General features: G+C 39.0%; 1 protein-coding gene and 1 non-coding gene across 2 annotated transcripts; both read right to left on the bottom strand.

Annotated features, from left to right (window-relative positions):
* Positions 1 to 9723: 9723 nt before the first annotated feature.
* On the bottom strand, positions 9724 to 11968 carry COX7C (cytochrome c oxidase subunit 7C). The gene is made up of 3 exons (XM_077770988.1): positions 11764 to 11968; positions 10667 to 10807; positions 9724 to 9846 (listed from the first exon to the last, which is right to left on the bottom strand). The coding sequence occupies exons 1-2, from the start codon at positions 11836 to 11838 to the stop codon at positions 10691 to 10693; spliced, it is 192 nt and encodes a 63-aa protein (XP_077627114.1). The 5' UTR covers positions 11839 to 11968; the 3' UTR covers positions 9724 to 9846; positions 10667 to 10690.
* LOC144237335 (small nucleolar RNA Z39) lies at positions 9944 to 10006 on the bottom strand. Its single transcript, XR_013336833.1, has one exon. It is a non-coding gene; the product is annotated as a small nucleolar RNA Z39 (small nucleolar RNA).
* Positions 11969 to 13516: the final 1548 nt, after the last annotated feature.

The following is a 13516-nucleotide window of genomic DNA, read 5'->3' as shown; positions in this document are numbered from 1 at the left end:
GCATTTGGTTTTTGAGAGTGATTTTATATATCTCCAAATCCCCAGTATCCCTACCTCCACCCATCATTCATGTCCTCACCTCCTCTGCCCCATCTTTGTTTATGTCTCCCTTTGGGTATGGCTCTAAGATACAATGTGACTGACTGGTTGTGACATGTATCTTTCTACTTACAGAAAGGTGTGTGCGTGTGTATGTGTGTGTGTGTTTCCATACCAGCAAGCAATGCTCAGAATGCCAAGAGGGTGCAGAGAATTCAACTCAATTCTGACATTATCTACCTGGAGATAGTATCAGATTTCACAGGTAAAGGACTCATTTAGTCCCACAAATCCACCCTCTATTGCTTTGATTGATTGGCTACAAATCAGCAGTTCTGACAAACCCCTCCTTAGGTTCAAAAAGGTGCTAGAAAGGTTCACAGAACTCAGGAAACTCATTTGCTCACTAGATTGCTGACATACTGCAAAAGATATTAAAGATACAAATCAACAGCCAGATGAAGAGATACATAGGGTGAAGTCCTGAATAAAGGAGATTCTGTCCTCATGGAACGTGGGGACTGGCACAGTGGTACACGAAGCATTCTGATGAAGTTCTTTGAAGCCTCTCCTTTTGGGTTTTTATAGAGGCTTCATTATATAGGTATGATTGATTAACTCATTAGCTATGGTGATTGATTCAACCGTTAGCCCTCTCCTCTCCCAGGAAAGTAGGGAATAGGACTGAAAATTCCAATGCTCTCATTTAAGGTTGTTTCTCCTGGCAACCAGATTGCATTCTTAGGTGCTTTCCAAAAGTCACCTTCTTTAACATAGCCCAGTTGTGATGGAATGGGACTTGTAATGAATTACAAGACACCCATTTCACCTTTATGGCCCCAGCATTTTCTGGACCAGAGGGCAAGAGACCAAATATTATAACAAAAATGCTCCATTGCTCTTATCCTAGGAAATTCTAAGGGTTTGGGGAACTGTAAGCCAGAAACTCTGGATGAAGACCAAATAAATAAAAGGAACATATTTTGGTTATCTGAATGATCAGATATTTATAATTTGTATTTCTTAGAAATTGCAATATCAAACTTAATTACATTAAAAGCATAGTTTTTTAATGAATTTACTTTCTCTGCTGATTAGAAAGGTTTTTTTGGAGGACATGTTGGTGGGGGGGACTTAGATTTAGACATTGTCTTAGTCGCTTTAAACTGCTATAACAGAATACCATAGACTTGATGGTTTATAAATAACAGAGACTTATTTCTCACAGTTTTGGTGGCTGGGAAGTCCAAGATCAATGTGCTGGTAGACTCAGTGTCTGGTGAGACCTGTTTCCTGGTTTACTGGTGGCTGTTTTGTTGCTGTGTCATCTCAAGTGGCTGAAAGGGGTAAGAGAACTCTTAGGCGCCTCTTTTAAAAAGGGCAATAACTTCATTCAGCAATGCTCCAATATCATAATCTAATTACATCCCATAGGTCACACCTGAAAATACCATCACAAAACTGGGGATTAGGCTTCAAGACAAATTTTGGGGGGACACATAGATTCAGTCTATAGCAGGAAGTCCCCCTTTTTTTTTTCTATGATAACAGAGATATTTAGGATTCCCTTTCTAGGATCCAGAGGGGTTTTTCAGGCAATTCCTATTAAATCCCATAAGGGAAAAAACTGCAAGCCAGATTCTTGTTGTAAACTCATCCTACTGACGAGAACAAAGACAAAAGAAATATAGATAAAATTAAATTTTATTACAATTTGTGGCCCAAGTTGTGATAAACACGTGAAACAAGCAGAGTGTGACATTCCTTAAGCAACTCACAACTGCCTTAACTTAATGCTTTGCTAGAGGCAAAAAACAACCTTAGCTTGAAAATAGCCAGATCTCTAGGATCCTGTAAAATCTTCTTTAACATATGAAAATCACTTAAGAAACTTCATTTATCTCTACCTCTCCATTTAATTGTATATAATCAATCACTCCTCACAATCACCTTGTAGCTCTTTCTACCCAAGGGTGTTGTCCTTGTGCTTTAATAAAAATTTACCTTTCTGCATGGAAAATGTCTCAAGAATTCTTTCATGACTGTTGGCTCCTGGCCCACAACACATCATGTGCAAGAGAATTTTTTTTGTACTGTAAATGAGAGCAATGTCCCCCAAAGCTCAGGCTGTTAGGGGAAAAAGCATTTGAGAATACTAGATTATCTTGTTTTTTAATTGGTAATAAAATAATGATACCCAGGTTAAACAGTTTCAGTTCTGCTATACTGCGTGCATACAACCCATTTAATTTGTAGAGGTGGGAAAATTCATGGCCTCTGTTACATATATGGAGGAAAGAAACTCCATGAGTGTTCCAGTAGCTCAAAAGGGAAACTATGACCATTGAACCATCAGAAATTGCCATCTTCTAGATCAAGGTCTGGAAAAGTTGGTAATTTTATATGTATACTTTCTGGGAACATGTGATGGGTTTTGGTAGTCAGCATGAGAGCTTGAGCATGGATAAAGATTTCTCACTACAGAGTTTATAGATAGAACTGCACTAAGAAAAGCTCTTGGAACATAAGGTATCGGAAATTAGAGCAAATCAGGGTGAAGATGTTTAACAGATCATCTCCTGTTACTAGGCATCAGGAGAGAGTTTCCTAGACTGACTCCTCATATATTTGGAAATGCTACTAAGTCCAATTAGTATTCATCCTACCTGCATCTATCTAAATATATGTTAAAAGCTTAATATTTACCAAGCATGGTACAAGTTTTGGAATCCATCGAAGAAAACACACAAAGCTTACTCTAAAGGATTTGGAGCTCTATTAAGATACTGAATAGCTATTCAACATCAGCTATTGTGTATCTGCCTTTGGTCATACCTGATAAAATTGGCAGAGGGCAGTAAGTTTTAATAGGAATAATCTGAAAAATTCAAATTTGAGATGACTTTGTGCAGGAATACTACGTAGAGTTGTACTGTTTTCCAATGTACAAAGTAGAATGAAGATGACTCGAAAAGGGAGCAAATGAGGCACCTGGGTGGCTCAGTTGGTTAAGCGGCCGCCTTCGGCTCAGGTCATGATCTCATGGTTCATGGGTTTGAGCCGCGCGTCGGGCTCTGTGCTGACAGCTGGCTCAGAGCCTGGAGCCAGCTTCGGATTCTGTATCTCCCTCTCTCTCTGATCCTCCCCTGCTCACGCTTCTCTCTCTCTCTCAAATAAATAAAACATTAAAAAAATAAAAAAATAAAATGGAGCAAATGTGTTCTGGTATGATGCTGTGTCCACCTAGAAGAGATTCCATTTTCTAATTTTTGTAAAGGTATCCATGGGTAAGTGAGGTCTATCAAAGTGATAGATAAGGTGGAAATGCTTAGTTGGTAGTTACTCAAAACTGCATCTCAAAAAATCACTTTAAAAGCCAAAAGCTATTTACCTCTATCATTCTGGCCCCGGTGCACATTTGGGAATGCAGAAGAGATTTTTACTTACTATTTCAGTCAGGTTTTTGTGTGGTAACCATATTTGTAATTGTAGATACAATTCATTTTAAATTAGAGGAGTCCTCAGAAAGTCATCGAGTTGACATGGAATTCTACAATGGAAGAATCAGAGATACAGGGAAATGATGTTTTTCAAGGTCCTATGGAGTATACAAGTATTTCATTGAGGGCAGGCCAAGTTTTGCTGCAGTAATAATCCTAACCCCAGAGTTTTAAAATAATGAAAGTTTCTTGCTCATTCAGTATATTAGAAAAGTGGCTGTACTCACTAGCGTCAGGGATCCAGGCTGATTGAGTCTGTATTCTTGCAGCACAAGGAAGGGAACGTGATCAATAATACACTGTCTTCTGTAAGCTTCTATGAAGAAGTAACACATCACTTCTGATCATATTTTCATTTGTCAAAGTAAAGGAGACAGAGTTCGCTCCTGGCATAACTGGCAGACTTGTGAAAAACCCTAATGACTATAATACCAGGTTAGGAAAAGACACAAACAGCTTGTACCCCTATTCAAATAAGAGTTCAAGCAGTCTGTCAAAAAATCAACTATACATTTTTTGAATTATATGTTGACTAAAAAAAATCTTCACTGTATCAATGTTAAATATATAGAAAATGGCTATCTTCCTTTTGATCTATAATATTTTAATCGCTGGAAGAACAAAATATTATTTCATAATCCATAAAATTTTTTTAAAAGTTTAATATGGGCAGAGTATGAATCATGCAAAATCTTCCACAATTTACTGTAGAAAAATTATTTTCTATTCAAAAGAAATAAAAAAAATAACTCACAACATGATTTCTCCTCTCTTCTCTATCAGTTTATTCTGGTTATAATCTAAAGACCTTTAGGGGTGCCTGGGTGGCTCAGCCGGTTAAGCGTCTGACTTCAGCTCAGGTCATGATCTCACAGTTTGTGGGTTCGAGCCCCTCATCGGCTCTGTGCTGACAGCCAGCTCAGAGCCTGGAGCCTGTTTCAGATTCTATATCTCCCTCTCTCTCTGACCCTCCCTCATTCATGCTGTCTGTCTCTCTCTCTCTAAGAGGAAAAAAAAAAACCATAAGAAAAAGACCTTTATTTATTGGATACACTAAAACAAAAGATTACATTTTTGACATTTGGGTCCTTCTTTTCACTGTACAGATCTTCCTTGACTTATGATGAAGTTACATCCTGTTAAACCCAATCTAAGTAGAAATTATCATTTAGGTGAAATGCATTTAATAAACCTAACTTATGGAACATCATAGCTTGGGCTAGTCTACCTTAAACACACTCAGAACACTTGCATTAGCCTACATTGGGGAAAATCATTTAACACAAAGCCATTTTTATAATAAAATGCTGAATATCTCATGTAGTTTATTGAAGACTGTACTGAAAGTGAAAAACAGAATGCTTGGTAAGTCTACCCGCTCTCTACCCCGGTGATGGTGTGGCTGACTGCAAAAAGTGGCTCACAGTGGATCCTATTGCTTACTGATAGCCTGGGAAAAGATCAAAATCCTCAACTCAAAGTATTCTAGTTTCCACAGAATTCGTATCACTTTCCAGCATTACAGTCACAACACCTTAAGTCAAACCATTGTTAAGTTGAGAGCTGTCCTTGCAGCAGGTACTGTCTTTCACACACCAAGAGCCACTTTCTTTTCCCTTTACTGTAGAAAACAGATTTGTTTCAGTGCCCACTCTTCCCATAGAAGACCTGGGAGAAAATCCTAATTGCTCAAATCTAATCACTGTGGTGCCACACATTCCTCTTGCTGGTGTTGTATGAATATATGACCTCTGTACCCAAGGAGTACTGGATTTCTAGGCAATCTTTCTTCATGCTTAAAAATAACTTGAAACTGGGGCACCTAGGTGGCTCCATCGGTTAAACAACTGACTCTTGATTTTGCCTCAGGTCATAATCTCCTGGTTTGGTTTGGTTTGGTTCGTGGGATCCAGCCTCATTTCAGGTTCAGCACTGACAGAGTGGAGCCTGCTTGAGATTCATTCTCTCTTCTCTCTCTGTCCCTCCCCTGCTTGTGTTCGCTCTCTCGCCCTCAAAATAAATAAATTTTAAAAAAAGGAACTTGAAACAGTAATTTTTCTTGCTGGATATTTGTCAAGTCTGTGTGGGATGCTTGGAACTATGGCAGCCATCAGATGACAAAGACCTTAGGAACAACAGGTTAAAACAGATGGTCCTTAAATCCACTGTGCTCGGTTTCTTGTTAGGTAACACCATGCATTCCCTAATTCTTTAAGCCAGTGCTTCTCAAAATGCTAGTCTGAAACAAGATCCACAGCTACTGCCAGAATATAACCCAACACATACTACTTTTCATCAAAGTTTGCCTACAAAGAGTATCAGATGGACTAAACAGTGTGGGAGGTGACGTAGCTCAGTTACATTTTGGCACAAACTCCTCCCATTGAGTCTGCAATAGTTGGATTACTTCAATATACATTTGGTTGGAGAAATCAACTCAGCAAGTTGTTTAGGAAAAACATTTTTATCTAGAAAACATGGAGACACACACCATTTTGGTGTGTAGATTAGGTCTGGGATTTGCTCTTTTTAAGTAGTTTTATCATTCTTGGTTTCTACTCAATGTTCATTGACCACTCACTAAATTATACATGCAGGATACATGAATAAATAAAAGTCTCCCTGGTCTCAGAAATATCCTATGCTGGTATGAAAGACAAGGAAGAAAATCAGTAATTACAGTACATGCTGTGCTGATTGTAAAGCTGTTTACAAAGTGTTGGAGACTTATGTGAAATGTGTTTGGGATATTGGGGAAGGATCAGCAGGATAAAACTTTACAGAAAATGTGGCACCTGAGCTAAGATTTGGAGAAGGTACATAAAACTGGAGCTATATGGCTTAGGGTGATGCTGAACTGTAGGGAAATGACTGAATGACATACTAAGGAGCTGGAATTTTACTGATGGTGACTGCTTCCTATAAGATCAGGCTTGCATAGGGTCACCTGGGTGGCTTAGTCAGTTAAGTGTCTGACTTCAGCTCAAGTTATGATACCATGGTTTGTGGGTTTGAGCCCCGTGCTGGACTCTGTGCTGACAGCTAACTCAGAGCTTGGATAGCTCAGAGCTTGGATAGCTCAGAGCCTGGAGCCTGTCTTCGAATTCTGTCTCCCTCTCTTTCTGACCCTCCCCTGCTCACGCTGTCTCTCTCTCTCAAAAATAAATTAAAAAAAAAAAAAATCAGACTATCAGACTAGTATCTTACTAACATGCTCTCAGGCATTTTTGGATATGATAAAGTATCTGCTGGACACCTAGAGATTGCAGCTGGAGCAACTGAAAATATCAACCCACAACTGCAGAAAGGCTGTGGGATCAACTTGAAAAATTTGATATTTCTTCTACTTCGTTTTTCAGTTAAACCAGTCTACAGGAGCCTAAAGAAACTTGCCTAAATAAGACCTATTTCCAGTTTTAATCTTTGAAATAGATGTAACAGGAAGTGAGGCAGTCTCTTGTTGAAGATACACGATCAAGCCTGGTTTTGAATCCAAAGAAGTCTTAGTCCTAAACCCATATTAACCACGTTTGTTCTGCCTCTGTAGCAAAATATGGCTTTTTTTTTTCCCCCTTCAGGGTGGCCAAAGCCTAATTATGGAAGCAATAATAGTACTTTTTCTTAAAAGCAAATCCCAGGTTCTGACCCCTTGCCCAAATCCCTATTCAGGCTTCTGGAGTCAAGGAAGCAACTGTATGGAGTACTTTACTTGGCCTAGCCAAGAATCTTGTGGTTTGAAGTGTTGGCTTGAAGTTTGAAAAACCAGTATAGGGGAAAACAGGAAAAAAGAAAAAAAAAACCCACAAAAACATTCTGTGGTTTTCCAAAAGCCAAGCCAACACTCCAAACTATGCTAGATGGAATCATATTCTTATATGAAAGGGTCATGGTTATGTCAACTTGATTGAGCCACTATGTCCAGATATTTGGTCAAAGGTTATTCTGGATATTTATGGTGTTCTTTTGGAGATTAACATTTAAATTGAAGGAGTTTCATTAAAGCTGATCATTCTCCATAATGTGGATTGGCCTCAACCAATCAGTAGAAGACCTCAATAAAAAAAAAAAAAAGACAGGGGCACCAGGGTGGCTGGGTTGGTGGATCATCGGACTTTGGCTCACGTCATGATCTCTCAGTTCTTGAGTTTATGCCCTGCATCAGGCTTACTGCTATCAGGGCAGAGCCTGCTTGGGCTCCTCTGTCCCCCCTTTTCACTGCTCCTCCCCCACCTACACTCTCACAAAAATGAGTAAATGTTAAAAAAAGAAAAGAAAAAAAGGGTTGCTAGTACAAGAAAATATTTTCAAAGATTTTATTTCTAAGTAATCTCTATACCCAATGTGGAGCTCAAACTTACAACCTAAGATCAAGAGTCTCATGCTCTGAGCCAGCCAGGTGCCCCCCAGAAAAGGAAATTCTGCCAATAGACGCCTTTGGACTGGAACAGCAACTCTTCCCTGGGTCTCCAGCCTTCAGCTCCACCCACCAGAGTTTGGACTTGTCAAACCTTCACAATCACATTACCCAGTTTCTTAAAACAAATCTCTCTCTATACATATCCTACGTGGTGTTTTTCTGGAGAACCCAAGTACAAAAACTAAACACTTGTCTGGCCTCTACTACTCAGTATACTTATGCACTAAAACCTAGCTTGCTGAATGAAGCCTTTTTACGATAAGGCAACCTGTGCTCCACTCCCAGGACGGGCAATGTAGGTTTTTTCCTAATTCATGTAAAATCTTCAAATACTTTAACTTATGAAGACAAATATAGTAAATCAGATGTTATCTACCTAGACTCTGCTGTCCAATAGTAAGTAAAGTCTGACTCATGATATATTTTAAGTCAGAAAAAAAAATCATTTAGGACTTGCCACAAATTAAAATGTTTTCATATAGTGATCGAGTCTCAAAACAATACAGGATAGGCTCTATTCCTATTTCCTCCAAGAAAACGAAGACAGCTACATTTGTAATTTGATGGCAGACATCTGAACCAAGAATTCGAAATGATTTTATGAAGCTTAAACTTTTTATCTTACCAAAGGTAGAAAGTCTTAATGTTCCAAAAATGTAGGAAGACACCTGATTCATCACTGGATAATCAAAAGAAACCGCAAGGACTTGCAAGTACAGGGAGTAAGCTAGGCAAGTCATAAAGATTTACTTGTATCCATATTTAATTAGTTGTTTTGTGGTTATTCAAGAGTGTAAAGATAGGCCCTATCACATACACTGAGAAGTTTTGTTTTTTTTTTACTTTAGAGCTCCAGTATATTAGCAGTTTAACATTAGGGGTACACAGTAACTCTAATGTTATGGTAAGGACTAATTTAGACAGCTGTTTTGTTCCAAGAAGAGATGTAGAACCACCCAGAGCAATTTTTCAAGAGACTTTATTCTAGTTTGTAAATACTGCTTTAAAAACTATAGTACCTCCAATCACCATGAAGTCTAGAGCTCAAAGAGACCACTGGTTTACAACCTCTGCTTTATGGCGTTACTCTAATAGCAGTGGTATTCTAAAAGTGACCAAAGTAGGATTAAGACATTCACCGACTACCTTTTTCCGGCCCCAGTTCAAAGCTCTAGGAACTAAGTCATTATACTTTAAGTAGCTAGCAGCATTTTACTATCCATAACATAAATTTGGCTCTTCAGAGCCATCTTTTAGTCCATGTACTAAAGTTCCAGAATAAACTTATAATATCTGTACATTCTACCTTGCATTATTACATTTCATTTCAAATATTCTTTTATTCAGTCTAAACAAGACTAGTATTGGTCAACTGCAAATTTATCAAGGCAAAAATTTTAGTTTTAGATTACAAGTCTGGAGGAAAAAAACTCTTGGACTTCACTCTGTACATACTCACTAATGGTTTTCCTCATAATTAATTATCACTCATGAAGAGAAACAATTTTACAGCTTCAAAGTAAAGACTACAAGTACACTTCTTCCTCTTTTTCAATTACAAAAATTACTGTGGGACAAATTCAAATTCATATAAAATATGTTCTATTTTATATAACATAAATTACCAACAAGGTCATGACCTAGTAATCAAAAATTAAATCTCAAAATTTAAAACCAAGAAAGAAGCTAAATTACACACATATTTTGACCAAACAAATACTGGAATATTTCCCAAATAAAAAGTAAGCACAATTATCACATTCCAGGTTTCAGAGAAGAGGCATTAAGGATTCATGCCATAAGTTTATTTACAAACATATTGAGTATGTTGCATTCAAGAGTTTGATCCATTTTTTCAGACTGCACCTCTTAAAATGCTCCTTTCCACATCTGTAAATGAAAACAAAAAAGTATTGGTATTTAAAATGTCACTTATTAAACAGAAACCATGTACTTTTATTAACATATTGTCTGTCCATCAGTTTGGTACATCAGAAAGCGTTTACAGTATCATGACTTTATTCATACTGATTTGCTTCATCATATGTACCAGTATCTTTTCATTATGGATCACTTGGACAAAGAACTGCCCTTGTATTTTGTGACAAACTCTTTTCTTTCCAAAGGGTACTTTTGGAATTTATTATAATCATTCCACAGAGCTCACCAAAATGTTGCTTTGAAGTAAATTCTGAGTTACAAATTCTTATTTAAAATTAAGCTACATAAATGTTTTCTTCTCACACAAAGAATCTGCTAATCTTCCAGCACGTAAGGCCAAGGCTGACTGGGGCATGCACAAACATATGTTGCCCTAACATTTAGTCTATCAGAACTCTATCTGGTTAAGAGTGTGAACTGAAACAAGACTGGCTAAAAATCCTGTCTCACCATCACTAGTTAACGGATATGGGGCAATTTAACATCTTTGTGTCTTAGATCAGGTTAAGTCACCCAACCTCACAGGCTTGCTAAGTAACTACGTGAGATTAACGTGAAGTGTGCCTGACAAACAGGAGTATCCAATAAACCCTGGGTTTCAGGCAAAGAAACATCTGTTTATAGGTTCACCAACCTGCCTCCACCAATGGCCCATCTATACTAACTTCAGGAATCAGCCCTACAGTGTGTGTGTTTGTGTGTGATGAGGGCGGGGAGAAAAATACAAGGGAAAACATTGCTTTGAGAAGATTAGAAATCCATTAATTACCTGTTCAATTGATTAATTTAAACCTCATTTCTTAAGTAGTTGGTGCCTTACTATAAAAAAAGGTGCAGCAAATCCAGATCCAAAGTACAGAGTCATCATAGCTAGTAACCGCCACTTGTTTTCCACTGAAAATGGCAAATTCTGTTGGGGGGAAAAAGAGAACAACCAAAAAAACTTCAAATTTTCTGATTTTATAGGCTCTATGACACAGAGGATGCTAGATTTCTTTTTTCATAGTCAGGTTTTGTTTGCCATGTATACCATATTTTTAAACATTATGTTTTACATCCTATGACCTTCATCACACCTAACGCTGTAAGATAAAAAATAACTGGCTTTACCGAGCACCAGGCAGTGGTCTTAATAACTGAGGTGTTATCACACTGGTAAGTTTCCTTTTACTTTAGCAAAGTCGAAAAATTTTACTCTTCAGGGGAATTATTTTAGAAAAAGAATGCACCGTTGTAGTTTACTATTTGTTAGAAACTAGTCACCTGGTAAAGGGACATGGCAAAGTTAAATGTATTCTGAAGACTGACTTTTTCATAACCAAGCAGCGCTACCATCTAAACCCTTCTTCCGCCATTTCCGACTAGGCCTCGATCACTGGAGACTGTTACTGCTAACTACTCGATATAAGCTATTGACTTGAGGCTAAACCCAACTTCAACTGAAGAGGTTTAATACTTCTAGTTTGGTTAGAGTGGACTCGACACACAACCACAGGCCCTCACATCTTCCTTTGTTCCCGACGACCTTCACTCCGATTCCGGTGACCTCTAATTCGGCTTTAAGCCATATATACCTGCAGCCTTGGCCTCAGGGACCCTCCAGATCTCCGAGGGCGCGGAGGGGAGCGCTAGGGCGAAGTGGGGCCTATGGTTCTTCCTACTCATTCCTATATGCGCTGACGGCGCGCAGCAGGGGTCCTGTGCTTTGCCCCCGGATCCTGGGGGAAGTGGAATGCTACCCGACGTCCCAGCTCACATCTCCTGCTTACCGTCTCCCTCTCCATGGTCCGTGGGAGGCCTTGGAGTTCAGCAAGTCGCAGCTAAGTGCCCCCTCCCCCAACGAAGCGGGGCCCCTGGCACACTAACCTTCCCTGGGCCCTCCTCATAGTGGCCTCTACGGACCACAGAGGTTGTGAACCTCCGGATGCTCTGTCCCAACATAGCGCTGTTGGAAGTTCTGCAAAAAGCGCAGAGACTCCAGACGATAGGAACCACACCAAGACCACCTCTTTCCACGACCTTGTTCCCCGGTGTGTAAGAGCCGGAAGGGCTGATGGGAAACGGCGAGCAGCCACACAAGATGGTGGTGTCCAAGGATTGTGGGAATTGTAGTTCAGAACATCGCACAGCCTGGTCGTCTCTGAGGGACTATGGGAAATGTAGTCTGACGCGAGAGCCGGCGTGTTTGTGGGGGTGGGGGAAGCGATGGGGTTGGGGACGGAGATTGTGCGTTCTCGAGGCCCGGAAGACATGAGCCTATGGCCTTTCTACCGGCAATTATTTATTCAAACCTTAATTCTTGTCGAGTTCTGGTCAGGATTTTGGGAGCCGGATTCCAGAACGAGTGTACTGAATTTAGTGACGCAGTCTCACCGAGTTTATGGAACATGAAAATAAACTTTTACCTCTTCTTTTTTGGTGATTTTTTTTTTTTTTAATGCTAGGTGCCTGTGATTTGCAGTATTCTGCCAGCGCTGAGAGAGGTGTACACTGTGATCTTATTCGAGGAAACAAAGCATAAACTCAAGCAACCAAAAACTATGTAGTAGAAAGGATGTCAGTCAGAGTTCAGAAAATTGAGATGAGGTGCTAAGGGAAAGATTCTTGAAAATATAGGTTACTGAATAGAACAGAATTAGAGACAGAGCAGAGCAAACTGAAGGCCGATATAAGTATGGCATGTTGGGAGAGTCAAAGAAAAAAGCAGCCTCTAATATCTGGAGTTAGCCTGGCCTGGGGATTGGTGTTCTGAATATAAACAATTTCACAGAACATCAGCATCAGGCAAAGTAACTGTGTCAGTGATGTCATATCTAAACATAGACAAAACATGAACATTATCCAAGTAACAAAAATGACCCAACATTACCGTATCCAGTCTAATATGATGAGTTCTGTGTCTTCACCAATTTACCACCTTAACCTTGGATTTGTCTTTCTTTTTGCTAAGTGAGATTTGGTAAGATCAACATAGTCACAGAAAACAAGCCCAAATCTTGTAAGTCTTTACATCTTTTTACTGAGACGCCCATGGCTCTTCATGGTATTTGGCTTCCCTTAATGCAGTGAGTAATAACCCAGCTTGTTCAATTATAAGTGTGTTCCTGGTGGTCTTTGACTAGTGGGATTGGGAAGTGATACATAAGGGTGGGAAAGTGGTATTAGGTTAAATTGTGAAGAGCCCTGCTAACATAACTTTTATGTTATTCATCTGTGGGAAAGCATATATTGCCTGAGATGACTCATTTATATAGCAGCAGTAAAGGAAGTCTTGCTTTGAAAACTGGGTATAAAATATATACTTTAATTTTATTTAGCTTCTGTAAGAGAAAACTCATGCTTCCCCATCCCCAGCCCCCACCCCAAAAACTCCACTTTAAAAAATTAGCAAGTTTATTTCTACAAGTAACCTCTGATTAAGTAGAGATGCACATAATGCATTGTAACTGGTGTTCTCCTCCTAATAGAGGATATATGACATTATTTTTTTTTAAATGTCCTATTCAGGGCTTTTATATATTAAAGGATTCTTATTTAGCTATAATCAGGAAACATTTTCACATTTAGTATTTCTTAATTTTCCTTTTCAGTCTAATGAAAATAATATCCCCTGTATATT

This window comes from Crocuta crocuta, unplaced genomic scaffold, assembly GCF_008692635.1.
Source record: "Crocuta crocuta isolate KB4526 unplaced genomic scaffold, BGI_CrCroc_1.0 scaffold196, whole genome shotgun sequence".
NCBI lineage: Eukaryota > Metazoa > Chordata > Mammalia > Carnivora > Hyaenidae > Crocuta > Crocuta crocuta.
The sequence above is the reverse complement of the archived record's forward strand: the minus strand, read 5'-3'. Positions and strand labels throughout refer to the sequence as shown.